Here is a 21,639-nt window from a genome sequence, read left to right as displayed (position 1 = left end):
AGGGCTTGGGAGACAGAGCCAGGTGGATCTCTGTGAGTTCAAGACCAACCTGTCCTACATACAAGTTCCAGAGATACACAGTGAGACCCTATCTGGAAAAGCAGAAGTCTGGTGTCTGGTTCATACTTCTGAGCCCCCACCTCTACGGCAGAGGGCCGTCCAGAGAGAGTGAGGGCAGAAGAGATGGCAATGGCAGCTTCTCTAGGCCCCATCCCCACAGCAAATCTTCTGACTGTGAAACTACTGTAGGAAAAGCAGAAGGTAAGGCAGGCTCAGCCTATGGGTAATCACATCGCCAAGGCTGTAAACCACGGAGTGTCTGTCACATTCTATTTTAATGAAGCAATGAAGGAAATGAGACCGTCAATGTACATACATTAAGATAGACCAATGTCAGTGAACATATATTGAGATAGACCAACCGTCAGTGAACATATATTGAGATAGACCAACGTCAATGTATATACACTGAGATAGACCAGCCATCAATGTACATACACTGAGATAGACCATCAGTGTACATACACTGAGACAGAGTCTTGCTATTTCTCATCAGCTTTCTGCCCTTCTACCAAGCAAGGTAATACATGCCCATAATCCCAGCATTCCAGGGGCTGAGGCAGGAGGATTGCAAGTTCCAGGCAAGCCTGAACTAAGACTCTCTCAAAAAATTAAAGTATATACACCTAGTTCTTTACTCAGTGAAAGTTACATGGGCTCAGTAAAATATCAGTCAAATATAGGCCCTAAATTATCCAGCACTAAAACCGGGCTAGGGTTAGGTGTCTATCAATAATGTCCTCCTTTTTGGTATGTCTTCTATCTCCTTCACCGGACATTGGTCCAGAAGAATCTCTCAGTCGACCAACAAGTTATATCCCCACTCTCCCGCCCCACCCTGTGGATCACCCTGCAGCTCTCCCAGTCTCAAGATCTGGTTAGCCTAGGAAGCATTTTGTCACATCATTTCCTTGCAGCAGTGTTTCTGTGCTACAGAATAAGCAGCGCTTTGTAGCCATGCATGGTAGTACACATCTCTAATTCCGGTGCTCAGGAGGCTGAGGCAGGAGGATTACTGACAGTTCAAGGGTACCTTAAACTACACATTGAAGTACCTCGACACCCTTGGCTAGATAACAAGATCCTGCATCTAGGGGGGGAGGGGCAGGGGGAATATGACACATACAGTTTAATTGTCCTAGCCTCTTGGTGATGTGGTGCTGTGCATTACATGTTTAGAACAACATGTAATGTTCCTATTAATCAGGAACTTAACCAATAGTGTCTTTAGTGATACTTAAAATAGCTTAATATAGTGAATCAATAGTCAACACTTTGGTATCACAGTAATTAATGGGTTAATTACAATACGTGTGATCACCGTATGCTTATTCACTACTTCAAACATATGATTCAATCTGTTTTTTAAAAATAATCCTTGATTCTTTCAGGGTATTGTAGTCCACCCCAGCACATCACATGGGTGTGCTCACAGCTGCCTTTAAGGCCAGCGACACCCTCTTCTGGTCTCCAAGGGAATTTGAACACAGTAGGTACACATGTATACAAACACTCATCCACATAACTAAAATATTAAAAAAAAATTTTTGAATTTGAGAAACTTTGTGGTCTCTCAATGAAAGAAGGAAATTTTAAGCCTGGCATAATGTCCACCTTTAATCCCAGCATTAGGAGACAGGGGCAAGTGGATCCCTGTGAGTTCTGGACCAAGCCATCCAGTGCTACATGGTGAGACTCTACATAAACGCCAAAATAAAATAAAATAAACACATTTCAGGAACGACAAAAGGAGAAAGAAGGAAGATAAAGAAGGCCCTGATGGAGCATCTGGGCCTCGCAAGTCACATTTGCCAAGGCTTTGAAGCCCAGATTTGTACCAGGACGATATGCCGTGCCCCTCCCCACCCCCAACCTCTTCCTGAACTGTCCACAGTGAGACAGTGCAACAAGACAGCCCTCACCAGGCCCAGTGCCTCCATCTTGGGCATCCCAGGTCTCCAGAACTATAAGAAACAAACCTGTTTTTATGAATCCCCAGTCTCAGCTATTCCCTTATACAACAAAGGAAGTCAGGAAATTGGGACCATAGGAGCAGATGTCGCAGTAACAAATGTCAAAACTGTGAACGCAGCTGTGGAACCGGGTGATGAGTTAGAAGCTGGACCAGTTTTGAAGGGGATGCTGGGATGTGAGCTGTGCCACCATAGAGGAGAATTAGGAAGATGCTGTTGGGGGCTCAGAGAGAAGAAACCTTTGTTTTGTTCCTGTTTTGTTTTGAGAAGGAACCTCTCCCTGAGCCCAGAGCTCATCAGTTGGTTATACTGGACAGCCAGAGAGCTCTGAGGACTTCCTGTTTCCCTGACTCCACCTCCCCCACCCATCTCAACACTAGAATAAGAGATGAACATCACCTCCTGGCTTTTCTCATGTGAGTGTTGGGGATGTGAAATCAGGTTCTCATGGCCGAGCTGTAGGTGCTTTACCTACTAAGCCATCTCCCCAGCAGGGAACTGCTCAGAGATGACTGAAGACGTCACAATCAGGATTTTGCTAGAAATACGGTCCCTAAAGGCCATTTTGCTGAGGTCTAATGAGGGGGTGGAAAAGCAACTAGAGTAAGGACCACCCTTGTGTATACCGGCAAAGGATTGTGCTATGGTCTGTCCAAGCCTGAGCATTTTGGAAGCAAACCTTAAAGTCAGTGAACAAGAACGCTGGTAGGGGCTGGAGAGATGACTTAGCAATGAAGAGTGCTTTCTGCTCTCCCAAAGGACCACAACTCAGTTCCCAGCATCCGCTGCAGAAGTTCATAACTGCCAGTAAGCCCAGCTCAGTTCATAACTGCCTGTAAGCCCAGCTCAATTCATAACTGCCTGTAAGCCCAGCTCAATTCATAACTGCCTGTAAGCCCAGCTCCAGGGGGTCGGATGCCCTCCTCCGGATTTCACAGGCACTCACAATCACATGCACAAACACATGGGGTGCATACATGTAGATACAATTTTTTTGAAAATATAATTAGACTATAATTAGAAAATATAATTAAACTCTAAGAAAAATATTGAAGATGTTGTAGGGATGCCTTTAATCATAGGATCAAAATGAGAAGTAATTTAAAGATAAAGTTCGTAACTCAAAAGCAAACAGCGTGTGGATTTGAAGGATTCCCAGCCTCCCAAGCAAAGAATGAACAAGCAGACATGATCCTTTGATAAAGGGATCAGTGTGGACAGAAGGAAGGTGGTACTTATCAAGACAATAGAAATATGAAGGCATTTCTGAGATTTTCTCCACCCCCAGGGTGTGGAGAGAGAGCAACATTCCAAGCGTGGGTCACCTCAGGTCTCTGCTCCCTGCATTCTAACACGAAGCCCCACTTCCACCCAGAATCATGGTTCAGCTATCCCAGGTGCAGCCTGGATCACCTACAAGAGCGCACGAAGGCTCTGCAGCAGTCATGTCACTGATACTAGAGAAGAGGCCATGGTTCGTTTCGTCTTGATTTCAAACTGTCACAGAGAGCCCCAAGAGTCATGAAGGCAGAGACAATATAGAGAGTATTAGGGCAAAACCAAGTGGAATGGTCAGTCCTTGAGAGCAATGGAGGTAATGTCACCACGGAGACCTCAAAACTGCAGAACTCCCAGCATCACACCAGCCTGGGAGCACTATGGGAAGAGCTGCTACATAGTTGAGCCCAGCGAGTCATGGGAGGGGGATTGTCTGATGCTTTCTGGCTGCCCCCACTTCAGTATGTTTGGAAACAGCACACGGAGTCAGAGGTTCTTTGAAAGCTTTGGGGTTGGTCTGGTGTGGTGTGGTTCGGTTTGTTTGGTTTGTGGTAGGGTCTCATGTAGCCCCAGGGTGGTTTCAAACTCTTTGTGTAGCCTAGGATAACCTTAAACTATCTCTACCTTCTGAGCGCTAGGATTATAAGTCAGGTACCATCACACCCAATTCATGGTGCACCGGGACTCAAATCCAGGGTAAGCAATTCCACCAACTGAGCTACATCTCTAACTCATTGTCCTGAAACCTTAGGATCTGAAATGACACAGCTAGAGATTTAGTTCCGCTGCTAAAGTATTTACAAGCATGGATGCCTGAGGTCAGATCTCCGGCACTCACATGAAAGCCAGGCATGGCGCACACCTGCACTCAAAGTACTGGGGAGGCAGAGACAGAAGGATCCTTGAACTCCTAGCCAACCAGTCTAGAGAAACCAACACACTTCAGTGAGAGGACCTGTCCCAAAGGATAAGGTGGAACGCTATGGAGAAAGACACCTGGTGCTGACCTCTGATCTCCACTCATATGCACACACTTGTTCACATATACACAAAAACAGGGAGGGGGATAACATTAGATAGCTGTGGTGAGGCACACTTACAACCCCAGCACTCAGGAGGTTGAAGCAGGAGGATCATGAGTTCAAGGCCAGCTTGGGCTGCACTGTGAGATGCTGTCAGTCCTGATCACTTGGGGATGTGCTTGGAGGTAGCTTTCTCTCTTTCCTCTGTTCCTCTCCCTTCCAGAATGGCATGTCTAGCCTAAGCATGCTCCTTTCGTTGTATTTGAGAAGCAGCTAATTTGTCCCATCGCACGGACGGAGAGGAATTTGCCTCAGGGTGCATCAGCCCCTACATCTCACCCGGATCTAACCTGAGGATGCTCAAGACTTTGGGGGTTTTGTGTGAATGCTGGAATGAGACAAGACAGTCGGGGTGGAATGAATGTAGTTTGAGTGTAAGGAGAACATAAATGTAGTGGGCCAAGGACAGAACGCTTGGGTTTAGATGTGTCCCCCTCCCAAAAAAAGTATGTTAGAAATTCAGTCCACAGTGAAGCGGTGTTAGGAGGTAGAACCCAGTGGGAAGCACATAGCTCATGCCTGACGCATCCTCGTGGATTAGCACTGGTTAGAAGGAAGACCCGAGCCCCACAGCTCCTTCCCTCTCCTATTCACGTTCTTCCTTTCCCCTCCTCCTCTCCCTCCCCCTTCCTCTTCTCCTCTCCTTTCTCCTTTCCTCTTCCTCTCCCTCATGTCTCTTCTTTCCCCTTCCCTCCCCTCCTCCTCCTCTTCCCCTCCCCTCTCCTTCTCCCTCCTCTTCTCCTCCCCTTCCCTCCCCTCCTCCTCCCCTTCTCTTCTCCCTCCTCTTCCCTCCTTCCCTCCCCCTCCTCCTCCCCCCTCCTTCTCCTTCCTTCTCCCCCTCTTCTCCTCCTCTCCCTTCTCCTCCTCCCTCTTCCCCTCCCTTCTCCTCCCTCTTCCTTCCCTCCTCCTCCTTCCTTCCATCTTCCTTTCCTCCCTCTTCTCCTCCCCTCCCTCCCGCCCTCTCAGCTGGTCCAGGAGTCCCCAGCCAGATGCTGATCGCCAATCTCAGACCCCCCAGCCTCTAGAACTATAAAAAAATTAAACTTCTGTTCTTTCTAAACTACCCGGCCTCAGGTATTCTGCTATAGTAACAAAACAGACTAAGGCCAGGCATGGTAGCTGCTGCCTGTGATCCCAGCACTTGGGAAACTGAGTGAGTTTAAGGACAGCTCAGGGTCTACAAAGTAAGACCCTGTCTCAAAACAACAGAGAAAAAAGGCTGACTCAACCAGTCTTGGCAAAAGGGTTGTAGTTCTGCAGGACTGAGAACTCTGGTCTCTATGACTGTGCTAACTGAAATGATTTGAGTGAGAGACCGGAATCACCAGTCACATCCAGGTTGACTGGTAGAGCTAATAAAAGAGCTGTGCCCTCCACTGGTGTGAAGGGCTTGGAGGCCTAAAAGAGTCCAACATGACCTACAAATGACCTCAGCTGCCTGGGAGTGGAGCAGAGGCAGCCGCAGACCCTGGCCACAATAGTGCTTAGCCGATTCTGACAGGAAGAGAAGGTTGTACTGGAGTCAAAAGCCAAATAAATGATTCTGCATGGCACACAAACCTCACACTGCGGGCAAAGAGGGTCACCCAAGAATGAGCAGGAAAAGGAAGTGGAAAAATAAAAGTGAGGAGTCAGGAGGAGAAGGAATTATTTCTGGACGGAGAAGGAATTATTTCTGGACAGTATAATAGTATAATGTTGTTTGTTTTAGAAAGGTAAGATAGAGAAAGTTTTGAGGCGGTGGAGGACTTTACACAGTCAGAAGTTAGAGTACACTACAGACCGAGTGCCAATAAAAAGGTAGCAGTGGCTGGGACCTTGAATCAGTGACTAGAGTTCAGTTTGCAGTTTTATGACACAGAACTCATGGTATCTTTCTTCATTAGAAAATGGTCTGGTTTGAGTCAGGCATGGTAAAATTCACCTCTAATTCCAGCGCACTGGGGGCTGAAACAAGAGGATCTCAAGTTCAAGGTCAGCCTGTACTATCTGGCAAAACCATTACAAAGAAAAAAAAAATAGTCTGATTGAACATCACTGGGCCAGTCTTGGGTAAGGGTGAAGTGGAACTAAATTAACTGTTTAGGAAGGTAAGACAATAGGGCAGGGTAGAGTTATGAGGGATTGAGTTAGAGAGTTATGCCCAAACTCGGGACAAGTCCCGTGTGGCTTGACAGTAGATAGAGCATGAAGGACAAAGACAGAGAGGAGCCAAAGACAACTCAGGCCTGAGTGACGTCAAGGTCCCAGATGCCATCAGAGAAGTTAGGAGCACTGGCCCGTTTGGGTATGGGTTATTTAAAGTCAGTTACTTCAGCATTGGCTCATCTGGGGGCTGAAAGGACTAGGGAGAGGCCACAGCACAGTAAAGTCAAGAACCCCCATTGGGCCGAAGCTGGGGGAAAGGGTGTCTTTCTGTGTCTCCCAGGGTTCATGTCTGTTCGACAGGCTTTCCGGAAAATATGTCTTTTTAAAGGTTAAATCGTGGGGGCTGGAGAGATGGCTCAGCGGTTAGGAGCACTGACTGCTCTTCCGAGGTCCTGAGTTCAATTCCCAGCAACCACATGGTGGCTCACAACCATCTATAATGGGATCCGATGCCCTCTCCTGGTGTGTCTGAAGACAGCTACATATGAGTATATGAATAAAATAAGTCTTAAAAAAATAAATAAAGGTTAAATCGTTCGATTTTTCCAACAGTGGGGGTACAGACCTATAATTTCAGCTACTAGAGAGGCTGAGGCAGGAGGATCACAAGATCAAGGCCTGCCTGCGATACAGAAGTTCACAGATATCTTTGTCAACTTACTAAGACCCTGTGTCTCAAAATAAAATGTGAAGACAGAGCCAGGGAAACAGCTCGGTGACAAAGTGCACAAGGAGCTATCACCAAGAAAAGGGGCGGGGGCAACCTGCATTTAAGCGTTAGCCCAATGGCTGCGTAGAGTTGGCTTTAAAGGACCAGAAATCCAAACGCTGGAAACTGGAAGCTATGAAAGCCACACAGGCAAAGAGAACAGTTGTTGACAGGCTTTTCTGTTTCTTCTGGGAGTAACACACACACACACACACACACACACACACACACACACACACACCCCTCATATCTCCAGATGTCTTCCTCTGACCTCAGAAAACCAGGGTGAACAAACTACATAGTAGCCCATAGCAAAATAAGGGCTGGGGCTTAACTTGAGTTTGAAAGATGTTGGCTAAGCATATACAACAGTCACAGTTTGATCCCCAACCCCACACAGACTGGTGTGTGTGTATCTGTGCCTGGAATCACAGCACTCAGGAAGTAAAAGCCGGAGGACAGACAGACAGCCCAAGGCCGTCCTCAGTTAGATCGTGAATTTGAGGCCAGCATGGACTACCTGAGACCCTGAAAAGAGAGAAGAGACCTCATAAAAAATGTCAAGCCCCCTTCTTTCTCCTGACAAGACCAAAGTCAGTTCCCAGCTTCTATTAATAAGCCTCTAGTCTAGGCCTGAACAAAGTAGGAGGGATTTGGACAAACCAGTGAACAAAGGAATTGACACAAACCTTTATGGGATGACCCTGCCAGGGTGGTCCACCCTTGGCCAAAACACAGTTCTCTCCTCTAATGTCCTCCTAAGGACATGGGAGGGGTGAGGCAGATCTTGGTTCCTGAGAGACAGAAGTGCCTTAAGAATTCTGACTAGGGAGTTAGAGAGATGGCTCAGTGGTTGTGAGCATAGGCTGCTCTTCCGGAGGCCCCAGGTTCAGTTCATGGCGCCCGCGTGACATCTCAGTACAAGGTATAACTCCATGCTAGAGAGCCAATGGCCTTTGCCAGCACTGTACAAATATGGTGTATGTAGATATATACACAGAGCACCCATATACACAAAAATAAATGTTTTACAAAAGAAATGTTGGCTAGTGGGGTGCATACAGCTCTGATCTGTGTCTACATGCTACCCCAAAGTCTGTGACCTTTAACTCCACAGTGTAACCACATGACAGCCCAGCAGCTCCCTTCCACAGGTCTGACAGGGACCTGGAAATTGTGCCCAGTTACTACAGGGCTCAGAGCCCTCTTCCAAGATATCTGAAGCCACATGCCTCGGGGAATTTATGGAGAAACTGAGGCAGAGAGGGGAGAACACAGGAACGCTGACTCCTACAGTGCGGGATTCACCCACTAGATGGCGGTGTGCCCTAAAACTGCCCTCCAGACCATAACTAAGGGTGAAACTGCCTTCCCAGAGGACTCAGTAACACCTACAGAACAGGCACTGTGGTAAGCAGTAGCATTTAGTTCAAAACAATTCCATCGGCCACGTTCTATTATCCTTCTAATATCTAATAATCTAGTCTAATAAATATCTAATATAATGCTAATCTATATCTAATAAATACTTACACCTTGAACTTACCCACAGTTTTTTAGCCGAAGAACTCAAAAATCATCTCATTAAATACAAAGCTCGGCAAAGTTTTCCTTTAAAAGATCAGCTAGGAAATTATCTCTCTCTTTTGGAAATAGGCGATCTCTGTCTCAACTATTCTCCTGCCCAAACCCTATAAAAGCAGCCGTGAACATTAGGGAAAACAAACCGTCAGGCTATGTTCCGCTAAAACTTTGCAGAATAAATGGCAAGCCAGATTTGGCCTGGGTCGTCATATTTACTTCCCAAGAACCTGGTGAAGTGAGGTCAGCAAGCAAAATGAGCAGAGCTCACCATTTGTCCAAGGTCATCCAAACAATTAGTCAGAGTTAATGTCAGGTCCCCCAGCTTCCAGTCGTTTCAATTAAATCCCCAAGCCCTGGCAACGCATCTTCACAGAGAGTAACAGAATGGGAAACCTGATTCTGGTCTAAGCTCTTCTACCAACATCTCTTTCAATAGGGCAGCTGTCCTCTCTTGGGACTCCGAGAGGGACATGAAATGAGAAAGGTATGGCTAGCTCCAGTGATATCTTAAGACAAAAGAGCGACACTGACTCTGTTCTATGATTAGCCCGCCTACCCAACACTCACTTGACAGCGGTGGTGAGGCGCAGGGGCCTGACGCCGGGCGTGGCAAAGCGCAGAGTGTTCATGTAAGCCACGTGCTGCAGGGCATGGTTGAAGGTCTCCACATCATCCCCCTCCAGGGTGAGCAGGGACTGCGAGGGGTTCACGTGCACCTGGGTCCCAGACACAGACACAGCTGAGAGCAAGACCAGGAGGCAGGAGAGGAAAGGTGCAGAAGTGTAGAGGGGTCGAGGGGCGTCGGGGCCAGGGGCGTGCGGGGAAAGAGAGGGAGTGGAAAGGGCTATACCTTCATGCCTTTGCCCAGGCTCTCGAAATCCCTATAGTCCAGCCCCTCCCGACATGCATAGAGGCACTCGATGACCTCACGGCTCTCCAGGCGACCTGAGCGCACGCTGAAACCAGCTAGGTAGCCATGGAAGTAGTGGTGGATCGGCAAGGGGTCTCCTAGGGCAGGAACACAGGAGCAGGGCAGGTAGTGAGAGGAGAAAAAGGGAGCAGAGGAAATGTGGGCCGAGGATGGGGCTGAGAGAAAGGAGAAAGGAAGATGTCGCAGGAGGCTTGGAAATAAGGGATGAGAGGTGAGGGAGAAATGGGAATGAGGGGTGGGATGGAGGAGACAGGAGACAGATTCTTGCCTGCGATGTGTGAGGGTCTGGGTTCCATCCCCTAGCATACACTGGAAGAAAACTGAGAAGGGGGGGTGTGGGAAAACACAATGAGGAGGAAGAGGAGGAGAGAAGGGAGAGAAGAAGGGACATGTAAAAAAGCTTCTAAGCGGAGAGAGAGTAGGAGGAGACCACAGGAGGGGGAACATTAGAAACCGACAGGAAATGGGGAAACTGTAAGAGAGGGCGTCTTTCCAGGCACATGCAGGGAGACCAGGATGAATGTGTGTGAGCTCCAAAGATGCCTAGACTGGTCCCTCCTGACACCTGCTCTTCGCTTTGTGGAAAGTCAGCAAGAGAAATGGTACTGTATTCTATGGGTAGAGGGGGAAAAGCCATGAGAATCCAGCCAAGCTATATACCCAGCCTTCCTGCTCCAAGGAGACCCTGCCTTGATATGGCTTGGAGACTCTGTACTGTGGTGGCTTGTGAAGGAGAAACTAGGAAGACTGGATTGGGCAGAGAGAGAAGCACACATGAGCCGGTGGAGATCACATGAGCCGGTGGAGATTAGAACTCTGGTCTCCAGTTCTCGCCCACAAGATACCTGAGGTCGTGTCGGTACTGTTCTCTCCCCCCTTCTCCTTCTCTTTGTTCTTCTCTTCTGCAAACCGAGAAAAAAGAGGCGGCAGTGAGCTGGGGCTGTGACAAGAAGTTCTGTGATTCTCCTAAGTCCTCTCACACCATGTAGGGTTTGCAAGCTCTCAGCAGAGTCCCAGCCCCTCCTGTGACATTTCCCAATCCTGCAGTCCTCTGTTAGAGATTATTCTATGGAACAGGAAATGGGACGACTCTGGTAAGGGGTGTGCAGATGGAAGAGGTCCTCTGGAGGATTCCTGTCCTCCAGCGCAGGAGGCTGTGGAAACCTCCTCTCCTTGAGGAAACAAAGTGAGAGAGAACTGGCTGGAGTTACGCTGTCAGTTTGTGGATGGAAATGGCACCAAGTTTAAGCTGCTGACCCACACAAGGGGGACTCGAGTATCAGAAACAGAGGTCTCGTCCAGCAGAGATCAGTCAGAGTAGGGTCACCCTGCCTACATGGACAGAGATACAGGAGGCCGCCTCTGCAGAGGGGCATGCCACCCTTGCTCCTCGCCTGACCTCGTCCCCTCACAGCCCTAAGTCACCAAGTCCTTACTGAGAAGGTCAGGTACCCACCAGACCAGCAGGCCCCGATCATGAGCGCAGGTTCCCTCCTGGGTGGGTGGATGAGACCATTGTCGTGGATGAGAGCCGGGTCGAAGGAGATGCCATCAGTATAGAGCGTGACTGTGGGGAACTCGAGGTTCAGAGCGTAGTGATGCCACTCATCGTCACATACCTGGGGGTGCAGAGTGAGGGTAAGAGCCCCCCAGTTATTTGCTCTCCAACCCTCTTCCATGTCCTGAAAACAGGACCGTCCTACATATCCCCAGGTCTAGCAGCAAGGATGCCTCCCCAGCTCAAGGAATAGCAACCCTGTCCAAAATCTACAGGGCAAGCAACCTAGTATAGAAAACCCCATGAGTTGGAGAAACATGTAACGCTATAACAGAACTAGCCCCAGGAATACATCCCTAAAGTGCAGCAACTCGGGAGGACGAGACAGGAGGATCACTTGAATGGAGGCGTTTGAAGGTCAGCTTGGGCAACACAACAAATTCTCCTCTCAGAAAATAAAATCACAACAACAACAACAAAAATATGTTGTAAATGAGTTTTCCCGAAGATATTTATGAATGAATAGATGGATGACATTGTGATTCCCGGGATGGTTTCCAACCCAACAGGAACTTCCGGCACACGACTGTTCCCCGCCGCTGCTTCTCCTGGTCACCAAAATGAGGGACGAAGGGCAGAGGAAGGAGGGGAACTCTGTACCTTAACAACTTCCCACTGGTGGGAGCACTCAAGGCTCAGCACAGACCCTCTCCCTTCTCTCCTCTACGCCCCCTTCCTAGGAGTATCCTGGCCTGTTCCACACTCACACTGGTGACACCACCGTGCCCATGCCCAGCCCAGAGTTCTCCCCAGATTCTATATCTCAAGGCCATCTCGTATTTAACACTCATAGGACAGAAAGAAGCCAGTACACTTCCCAACTGCCCACAAATCCCCACCCTCCACACCCAAACCAACAGGTGCTTTCATCTCGGGGCCAAACAAAACTGACAGCTGTGGGTCTCGAGGACTCTCTAGCTCCATGGCCACATAGCAGTGAGTCCCCAGTCCCTTTTGTGTGAACAGTCACCACAATTCCATCCATTGACACACACTCATCTTTTCTTCTTCTTTATACTGGAGGTAGAACCTAAGGCTTTGAGCTTCTGGTGAGCTCAGACCTCTAAGCACAGCCCCAGAGTAGTCTCTTTTTGACTTTTTATTTCTGCTTTGGTTGGGGTTGGGTTGTTTGTTTGTTTGTGGTTTGTTTGTTTGTTTGAGGCTATTCTAGAACTTGCTTCATAGACCTGGATATCCTCAAACATACAGAGATCCCCTGCCCCTGCCCCTGCCCCTGCCCCTGCCCCCCTGCCCCTGCCCCTGCCCCTGCCCCTGCCCCTGCCCCTGCCCCTGCCCCTGCCCCCGCCCCTGCCCCCGCCCCCTGAGTTCTGGAATTAAAGGTACATGCCATGAGCTATCTTGCCTGATGGTTTGGATTTTTTGAGTCAAAGTGTCATGTTGCCTAGGCTAGCCTCAATCTCACCATGACCTTGAACTTCTAATCCTCCTGCTTCAGACATGCACCATGACACCTGGTTTTATGTTGTGCTGGTCACTGAACCTAGAACATCTCCCCCAGTGCCCCTCACAGCCCCATCTTCCACACCCAAACCACCAGCAGGTGCTTCCTTCCCAGGGTTTCTTTGTGGAACTCTCCATCTCTGGACTGCCACCAGTAGGCAAGCACTCTGCCAACTGAGCTACATCTCCAGACTGATGATGGTGAAGATGATGGTGGTGGTGGTGGTGGTGAAGTTGGTGGTAGCAATGGTGGTGGTGGCAGTGGTGGTGGTGGTGGTGGTGGTGATGGTGGTGGTGGTGGTGGTGGTGGTGGTGGTGGTGGTGGTGGTGGTGGTGGTGGTGGTGGTGTTGGTGGTGGTGGTGGTGGTGGTGGTGGTGGTAGTGGTGGTGGTGGTGGTGGTGGTGGTGGTGGTGGTGGTGGTGGTGGTGGTGGTGGTGGTGGTGGTGGTGGTGGTGGTGGTGGTGGTGGTGGTGGTGGTGATGATGGTGGTGGTGGTGATGGCCCTGTTGCTGTTTAAAAAAAAAATAAAAAAAAAAGCCAGACAAGCAGTGGTGGTTCACACCTTTAATCCCAGCACTGGGAAGGCAGAAACTGGTGGATCTTTGTGAGTTTGAGGCCAGCCTGGTCTACAGAGTTAGTTCCAGGACAGCCAGAGCTACACAGAGGAAACCCTGTCTCAAAAAAACAAACAAACAACACCCACAATAAAAAACAGAGTCTCACTACATTGCCAGGCTCATCCTGCCTCAGCCTCCAAGGTAGCTGGAGTCACTTCCCTGGCTAACTTCCACTCCTGTACCTCTTCAGTAAGGCCTCTCACAGCTGCCCACCTGACAGCCTTCACCAGAACTCTGACCAAGTCATATTCCTGCCTTTAGGCCTTCAGACAAAGACCTCGCAAAGCCACTGCCCATCTCTCCGAGCATTTCATAATCCCCTCCCCATCTCTCCGAGCATTTCATAAGCCCCTCCCCATCTCTCCGAGCATTTCATAAGCCCCTCCCCATCTCTCCGAGCATTTCATAAGCCCCTCCCTATCTCTCCGAGCACTTCATAAGCCCCTCCCCATCGTCTGCTGGCCTGGCTCCACTGAACTCTCCCTTGCCTCAGAGAGTTCTTTCATCCGCTGCTCCTACTTAGATTTTTTTAAAACTCCGCCTCCACTAGAGGCTGGCTCAGGGTTCAAGGGTTGACTTGGCACCCACAAGGTCCTGGTCTAAATCTCCAACTCTGCCAAAAAGAGAAAGTGGGGAGAGAAACGGAAGGCATGGAAGGAGAAAAGAAAAAAATAAAGTAGCATATCTACCCAAATAAAATAAAAGCTAAATGAAATTGAATATTTTGTTTCATATTATTAAACTCCATTTTAGCCCTAGAATCTATCTGTTGAAAAGGCAGACACTTCAATGGTGTCCATACTAGATGTTTTAAATAAAAGAAGATAAAGAAATTTTAAAGAGAAAGACTAGAGGAGTAGCTCGGTGATACAGCACTCACCTAACATATATAAGACCCTGTAGTCGATCCCCAGAATGGCATACAGCACATACATATGTACATACATACATACATACATACATACATACATAGTGTTCTCCCTCTCCCTCTCCCTCTCCCTCTCCCTCTCCCTCTAAGCCTGGCATGGTGAACATCTTGTAATCCTTAGGAGGCTAGGACAAGAGGGTCACAAAATTCAAGGACAGCCTTGGCTACAGACTGAGTTAAAGGCCAACCTGGGCAACTTAGTGAAGTCTTATCTCAAAATAAAAAAGAAAGAGATTGTCAAATATTAGGCAGGGTTTGGGGCTTGGGGAGTCCTGTGGAGGAGGGAGAGGAGGATCAGAGGGATCAAGAACATGGTCCACAGAATCAACTGCCCGGAACTCAAGTTGGCTCACAGAGATGGGGGAGCCTGTATAGTCTGAGCTGGGTCCTCTGCACGTATGTTATAGTTGTGTAGCTTCATGTCCTTGTGGGGTTCCTACCAGTGAGGGCCAGGGCTGTCTCTAACTCTTTTCCTTGCCTTTGGAACCCTTTTCTTCCTACTGGGTTGCCTCATCCAGTCTGGGTGTGAGAATATGTACCTGGTGGTGTTGTAGCTTGTTCTGCTATATCTGGTTAGTGTCCTTAGAAGGCCCTCTCTTTTCTGAGGGGGAGTGAATAGGGAGTGGATCAGAGGGGAAAAGAAGGAGGAACTGGGGGAGGGGAAGGAGGGGAACTGCAGTCAGAATGTAGTATATGAAAGAAGAATAAAGAAAGAGAAAAGAAAGCCAATCAACAACAAAGGGAGGGCTGGGACAAAGCTCAGTGGCAGAGCCAGGCCCTAAACTCAATCCTCAGCATCTCAGGGAAAAGACAGAGAGGAAGAGGTGAAGAGAGGGAAGGATGGGGGGAGGCCAACCATACGGGGAAAGACCCAGAAGTAGCAAATGGCAAATCTTCTCTCTTAAAATGTGCTACCAACAGCAAAGCTTTCGTAAACTGGCCCTTCCCCTTGTCCTGTTTCCGGCACCTTCCTCCACTTATCACTCTACCAGGATGTATACAAAAGGTAGAGGATGGAAACTCAAGTTGGCCCTCACTGGTCTTTGTAGTCAACTTGAAGAATAAACAGACAGGATGTGCTGGTCATGATGACAAGAACCTACAGTGCCAGCATCCAGGAGGTAGAGGGAGGGGAAACCGCAAGGGCAGGGCCAGCCTGGACTGTAGAGTAAAGACCAACACAATAAACAGACTACAACTTGGAAGTGTGGGCTTAAGAGAGGACCTTAATTCCTTTCTCCATCTTTACATATCTTTCGTAAGCATAGACAAAAGAGTGACAGTTAACATATGTACAGTGGTTTTAAGTCTATAAAGCCCTATTATATAATTTCACCATATGACAACCTCAGGATGTAGAATTCTTTTTATCCTTCCTAAAGTTTAGCTTGGCATGGTGGCACACGCCTGTGATCCAGTACTTGAGAAATGGAGGCAGAAGGATCAGGAGTTCAAGGTCATCCTCTGTTATATAGCAAATTTAAGATCAGCTTAGGCTACCAGAGACCCTGTCTCAAAGAATATTAATTATAAAATATTATAAAGTGAAAATTACCAAGTTTAAAACATTAGTGGGATGGTGTTGAGCACACCTTTAATCCCAGCACATGGGAGGCAGAAGCAGGTGGATCTCTGTGAGTTCCAGGACAACCAGGGCTACGTAGAGAGACCTTGTCTCAAAACAAAAACAAACAAACAAACAAATAAAAAACAAAACTAGCCAGTATGGAAAACTGTCAGGCTTCCCAATGAATATTGAACCCTAAGCTATGAACTTCACCCCAGCATCACCTGGTTTCCTGGTTACAAAGTAAAAATCAAGGACACATTCTGTTCTATGGGTAATACATATGAAATAAAGATATATAAGATGAAATAAAACAAGGACCAAGAAGGCTGGCCAGGTTTAGTAAAGTTGCCCTTATGACCCTACAATCCACAAATGCTTCTCTAAGCAGCAAGCCTTGAGAACAAGACAACCTGGGGTAGACTAATTGGGGACTGAGGTTAGAGAAAGGGCTATCAAAATAACAACCCCAGAGGCTTGGAAACCCCTAGAACTTAGTTCCATCCTCTCAGAAGCACCCCTATCTCACCTGCTCCAGCTTCCAGAGGAACTTGACCGGGCGTGCACTCTCAAGCAATGGCCAGTAGAGAAAGGCGATTCTGCAGCCGTGGACAGTCAATGAGTAGTGAGAGTAGCCGTCCTCTAAGGGGCAGAGAAGGGACAGGAGTCAAACACAGGCCTGAGGCAAGAAAAGGCTCAAGGTTCCTACTCTTATTCTCTCAGGCCATTGGGAGGGGCTCAGGCCATTGTTAGGGGCGCACGGAGACAGAGACAAATGGCTCCTAGAGTAGGAAGGATGGGATAGTGGTGGGAGAGAAAGGATGGGTAAGCCGTCAATCACTGTGGGCAATGGTGGGGCTTGTGTGGGTGAAGAGATATGACAGGAATGCAGGAAGGCTAGCTTAGCAACTGTCAATAAGGACAATGTCATCTGGGAGTCGGTTCTGCTGCATGCAGCACAGAAGCCTCTCAAAATATCATCTCAACAAGTCACAGAATTACAAGGGTGGAGAAACCAGCCCGTGAACTGGGCATGATGGTGTCTGCCACAGTCACAACAACTAGGCAAAGTGAGGCATTAGCACCCCGTGAGCCCAGGAGCTCAGGGTCAACCTACGAAACATGGCAAGACTCCATCTCTTTTTTGTTAAGACATCGAGGGAGTACAGCGAGGCATTCCTGTAATCTTAGCGTTCAGAATGCTGATCGTGGGAAGACTGTTCAAATTGCTGGGCTAGCCTGGACTACACAGCAAGATTGTCTTTTAAAAAGAAAAACTGCCAACTTACAAATTAAAATGAAAAACGGGGACAAGACCTGTCAACAGTCCTTACTGGGTAATGCCAAGTGGCAAAGACAGCACAAGGAGCCAGTGTCCCACCTCAGGCTGGGACTCACCGTTCTGAATGGTGTTACACACAATGGTCTCCTCCTCCTTCTTCCCCTTGCTGGGAGTCACACTATGCTTCATCCAGAAAGACAGGGTAAAGTGGTCACTGAAGCCATCCTGCGGCCCAGAGCCCAGCCCTGCTGGACCACCCAGGGGAACTTGCACAGCTTGTGTGCCATTGAACCAGTAGATGAGGCTGCTGTCCTGGCTGTAGTGCACCGAGAGCCCCGCTGTCCAGTTGGCATTGGGGCCAGGCATGGGCAACAGGTCCACCTCCCCAGTAGCAGCACCTGCAGGAGCCCCAAAAGGGACAAGTATCAAAACTGAGAAGCAGCAGATGAGGAGATAAAAAGGAAATAGGAAAGGAAATGATTCACCTCCTCTTGTAGGCTTTCTAAAACAAGAGAAGGATCTCTCTCTCTCTCTCTCTCTCTCTCTCTCTCTCTCTCTCTCTCTCTCTCTCTCTCTCTGTCTTCTAGAAATGACTCTCATTAACTGAACCCATTCACCAACTCTTCCTTGCTCCCAGATGTTGTTCTGCGATGATCTAGTGGCAGGATCAACAATGATACTTCTTTACCAGAGCCTTATCTACCTACCCCTTGGAGCACAAAAACTACCCACACGAAGGGACAGAGGAGGTGAGGGATGGTTGAGAAGGGATGGACCCAGGGGAAAGGAGACACACGCACCACAGAGCTTCCGCAGAGCCCTCTCTGAGTAGTTGTCTCGGTCACAGCCCTTGGCCACATGGCTGGTCTGCAGCTCTATGGTGGCCTGAATGTTCCACAGTGGCTCATCACAGGTCTCCAGGCGGATGCCAGGGAACAAAGCCAAGCTCCCCGCTCCTGGGGCATATTCAATCCTTTTGTTCCAGCCTGCACAGGTGAGACAGAGAGAAAGGCAGATGGCAAGGCAGTCCTTCCTGCCATGTGTGCTGACCGTCTGCGGCTCCTAGAAAAGTGGCCAGGGTAGAAGCTTGTCTGGAAATGTGCTTCCGGCATCTGGTCTACCTTCCAGGGTCATCAGATAGGACAGCAGAAAAATTAAAATAAAAAAAAATAATGTGACAGATGATTTAGCAGCAGGTCCCCACTTGCCTCACCTTGCCAGCTGGGTTTGCAGGTGGGCTTCACCTGGATTTCCACCTCAGCATCATCTGCTGCTCGCTTCTTCCCACAGTCATATGCTGTCACTGTGAACTTATAGAGCTTCTCACCACTGTACTGTAACTTCTCTGTGTTCTCAATGTTGCCTGAGGTGGGAAATGGGAGGACAGACAGGTCAGGTACACTAGAGCAGTGGTTCTCAACCTTCCTAACGCTGTGAACCTTTAATACAGTTCTTAATGTTGTGGTGATCCCCCCCACCACAAAAAAAAAACTATAAAATTATTTTGTTGCTACTTCATAACTGTAATTTGCTACTAATGTAATATAAATATCCCATATTCAAGATTCTGATGCATGACCCCTGTGAAAGGGTCATCTGAGCCCCCAAAGGGACCACAACCCACAGGTTGAGAACCACTGCACTTAGAGGAAGCCCAGGAAGGTTTGGGAATACTAGGCAAGCCAATAGCAGCCTAAAGTGGAAAGGAAGTATCTGGGGGGCGGAGGGCAGGGAGAATAAGGGTCTTGAGGGAGGGACAGGAATAGAGAGGATGATGCCCTGGGTCAGTAATCTGGAGAGCAGAGGGTTCTGAGCTGCTAGGGACAGAGAAGACTCACCATCATTGTCAATGAGGAAAGGGGTGTTGGGTGTAAGGATCTCATAGTAGCAGATCTGGCTGTACTGAGGGGAGCAGTCACCATCAATGGCTTCCACACGTAAGATGCGATCATACAGCTTCCCCTCAGTCACTGCAGCACGGTACAGACGCTCCACAAAGACTGGGGCAAACTCATTCACATCGTTGACCCGAACATGCACAGTCGCCCTGCATGCATAGAAGCAGAATAGGCATGGAAGCTTTGGATAGTGAGAAATCTGTGATCAGGAGTCGGGCTTGGGACTGAGGGCAGGAGGGGGCCAGGCTACCCTTGAGACTGCTCATCCCCACTCCACAGGGCACTGGGCTGCAGATAACAGATATGAAAGCATACAAGGGAGAGGGCTCAAGGAAAGGGTCAATGGCGAAGGGGAGAAGGAACAAGGCCTAGAGAATATCAGAAGCCATGTTGGTGGTTTCTGTCCAGAAGGCTATATAGAACGTAGAAGAGGAGGAGGAAGATGTTCAGCACACCTCCGATCCCTCTCCACAGCCCTCTCTGTCTGTCCACATGCTTGCTCTAGGACATGTTCTGAGTGTATCTGGGAACCCTCATTAGGATGCCAAGGTGAGGAAAAAAGCAATAAACTAAAACATAGTTTTTTTAAAAATTCAAAATGTCCCCAACTTAACAAAAGTCCAATCTTACCAGAAGAAATGAAAAAGATACAGCCTTGAAAACAAATTAAAACCAGCCATCATGGAAGTGGTGTTTAACCGGAAGTCCTTTGTCTGAACTGAGTAGTTCACCTGCCCATATTGTGCATGTCGGCAATGGCCCCTCCCAGGTCAACAAAGCCAGGTCTAGGAACGCCTCTAGCCAAGAGCCAGGCTCCAAGGCTCAGAGGCAAAGGTCTTCTCTCTAAATGGGAAACTAAGTCCCAAAGACCCTTCTGATCTCAGATGCCTCTCAGTGATCCAGGATTCCTTATTACTGATCATTTTCCCATTCTCAAGTAAGAACATAGCTGGTAACAGATGTAGGTGTCTGAGGCCCGGACCTCCTCTATGGTATAACAATCCCCCTCCCTGGCCCCCACAAGCCATGTGTCAGAAGCCCAGTGTATGCTGTGTGCTGAAAATGGACCAGAGGGGGCACTTGGAATGGGTCTGGCTGTGTGTGGAATTTGCTTGTCTCTCCATCACCACAATGCCCTTGTGCAAAGGGACGTGCTTTTTATACAAACCATCTCCCCTACCAAGCAACATGTTTACCTCATAGACCAGGAGAATCAAGTTCAGAAAGGCTAGGTACATTGTCCAAGGTTGTAAAAGGTGAAGTGACACTGATGAGATGTCGCTGAACTCTCCTATCTGCTTGTGACCTTGACCAGAGATCCCTAAACTCTACGAATAGCAGGGGTGGGGTGACATTCAGCTGGTATGGTCAGGGACTAAGAGAGCACTGTTTTTTATGCTAGAACAAACAATAATCAGTTGACGCGGGAGAAAGGATAAAATGGGCCTTATTACTCATGATTAGCAGTAACTTTGCAATAGTAAATTTGGGGCTGGAGATAAAGCCCATTGGTAGTGTTTCACAGGCATAGGTGAGGTCGTGGGTCCCATCCCCAGGTTTGGGTTGGTCTATCCGTGGCTAACAAGCAACTTGCTAGCAAAGGAGAGAGCACTGTCTCTGAGAGAGCACTGAAGGAGGGAGAAGGGTCCCATAACAGATGGCCTTCCTCACTTGTGAGACTTCTTGGTATTGGCGCCATCGGGCCCCTCGCCACAGTCATAAGCCTGGATGGTAAAGGTGTGCTCCTTCTGGGCCTCACAGTCCACAGGCTCCTTGGCCCGGATCAGCCCTTCACCTGTTGCCTTGTCCAGGATCACAGCCTCAAAGGGTACCCCAGATCCATGGAGCCGGAAGCCACAGATCTCACCTGGCAAGACGGGAAAAGAAGTGAGGTTCCACGTGACCAGTCCTCAGATCCCTTGGCTAGGCCACGCCCAGCTACACACCTCATCCCACACTCCAGCCCCTTCTCGTGATGACTTTAAATATCAGTGATCTCTGGCTTCCCTGAGCAACAAGCTCAGAACCAGCAGGTTTAAGGTCTGCAAAATCTAATCATGTTAATCCCTGGCTGCCCAACTCTCACATCCTCCATTACATCTCAAGTTCTCCAGTGCGGCCCGCCCCCCTTCTTTTCCCTGGCTCGTGCTGCCTGCCCATTGCTCTCACTACCCCGACCTCCCACCCCTCCCTGTCCTCTGCCTTCCCACCCACTTCCTCAGTCCTGCCGGTTACCTGCATAGCGCAGCGGAGCATCTTTGTCCAAGGCAAAGAGTGGCGGATTCAACAGGACCGTGTTGTCATTCTCCATGACGATGCCCTGGTACTCGGCCTCAATCCATGGCTTATGCTTGTTGGCTGGCCCCACCCCAGGGAGAAGAGAGAAGGTGAGCTGAACCTCCACTCCCAGGATGCAGTCCTTGTTAACCCTCCACCCAATAGCAACACCCTTTCTGTGCCTTGCCACCTTGCCAGAGGGAGAAGGGTGGGCTACAGAAGGAACCAGAGTCTCTCCTGCAGGAGGTCACAGCTTTCTCCTGTAACTGGGGAGACGGTTTCACG

General features: G+C 48.8%; 1 protein-coding gene across 1 annotated transcript in view; it reads right to left on the bottom strand.

The window, feature by feature from the left end:
* Clstn3 (calsyntenin 3) overlaps nucleotides 1-21,639 on the bottom strand; it is a 33,179-nt gene that overhangs the window by 9,132 nt on the left and 2,408 nt on the right. The window contains exons 2-12 of the mRNA XM_032905713.1: nucleotides 21,313-21,435; nucleotides 20,749-20,944; nucleotides 19,018-19,226; nucleotides 18,393-18,542; nucleotides 17,980-18,165; nucleotides 17,296-17,577; nucleotides 16,427-16,539; nucleotides 11,222-11,384; nucleotides 10,611-10,667; nucleotides 9,685-9,842; nucleotides 9,402-9,550 (exon numbers count right to left, since the gene is read on the bottom strand). Of these exons, the coding sequence (XP_032761604.1) occupies nucleotides 9,402-9,550; nucleotides 9,685-9,842; nucleotides 10,611-10,667; nucleotides 11,222-11,384; nucleotides 16,427-16,539; nucleotides 17,296-17,577; nucleotides 17,980-18,165; nucleotides 18,393-18,542; nucleotides 19,018-19,226; nucleotides 20,749-20,944; nucleotides 21,313-21,435 (1,786 nt within the window). The remainder of the gene's footprint in view (nucleotides 1-9,401; nucleotides 9,551-9,684; nucleotides 9,843-10,610; nucleotides 10,668-11,221; nucleotides 11,385-16,426; nucleotides 16,540-17,295; nucleotides 17,578-17,979; nucleotides 18,166-18,392; nucleotides 18,543-19,017; nucleotides 19,227-20,748; nucleotides 20,945-21,312; nucleotides 21,436-21,639) is intronic.

This window comes from Rattus rattus, chromosome 6 (genome assembly GCF_011064425.1).
Source record: "Rattus rattus isolate New Zealand chromosome 6, Rrattus_CSIRO_v1, whole genome shotgun sequence".
Lineage (NCBI taxonomy): Eukaryota > Metazoa > Chordata > Mammalia > Rodentia > Muridae > Rattus > Rattus rattus.
The sequence above is the reverse complement of the archived record's forward strand: the minus strand, read 5'-3'. Positions and strand labels throughout refer to the sequence as shown.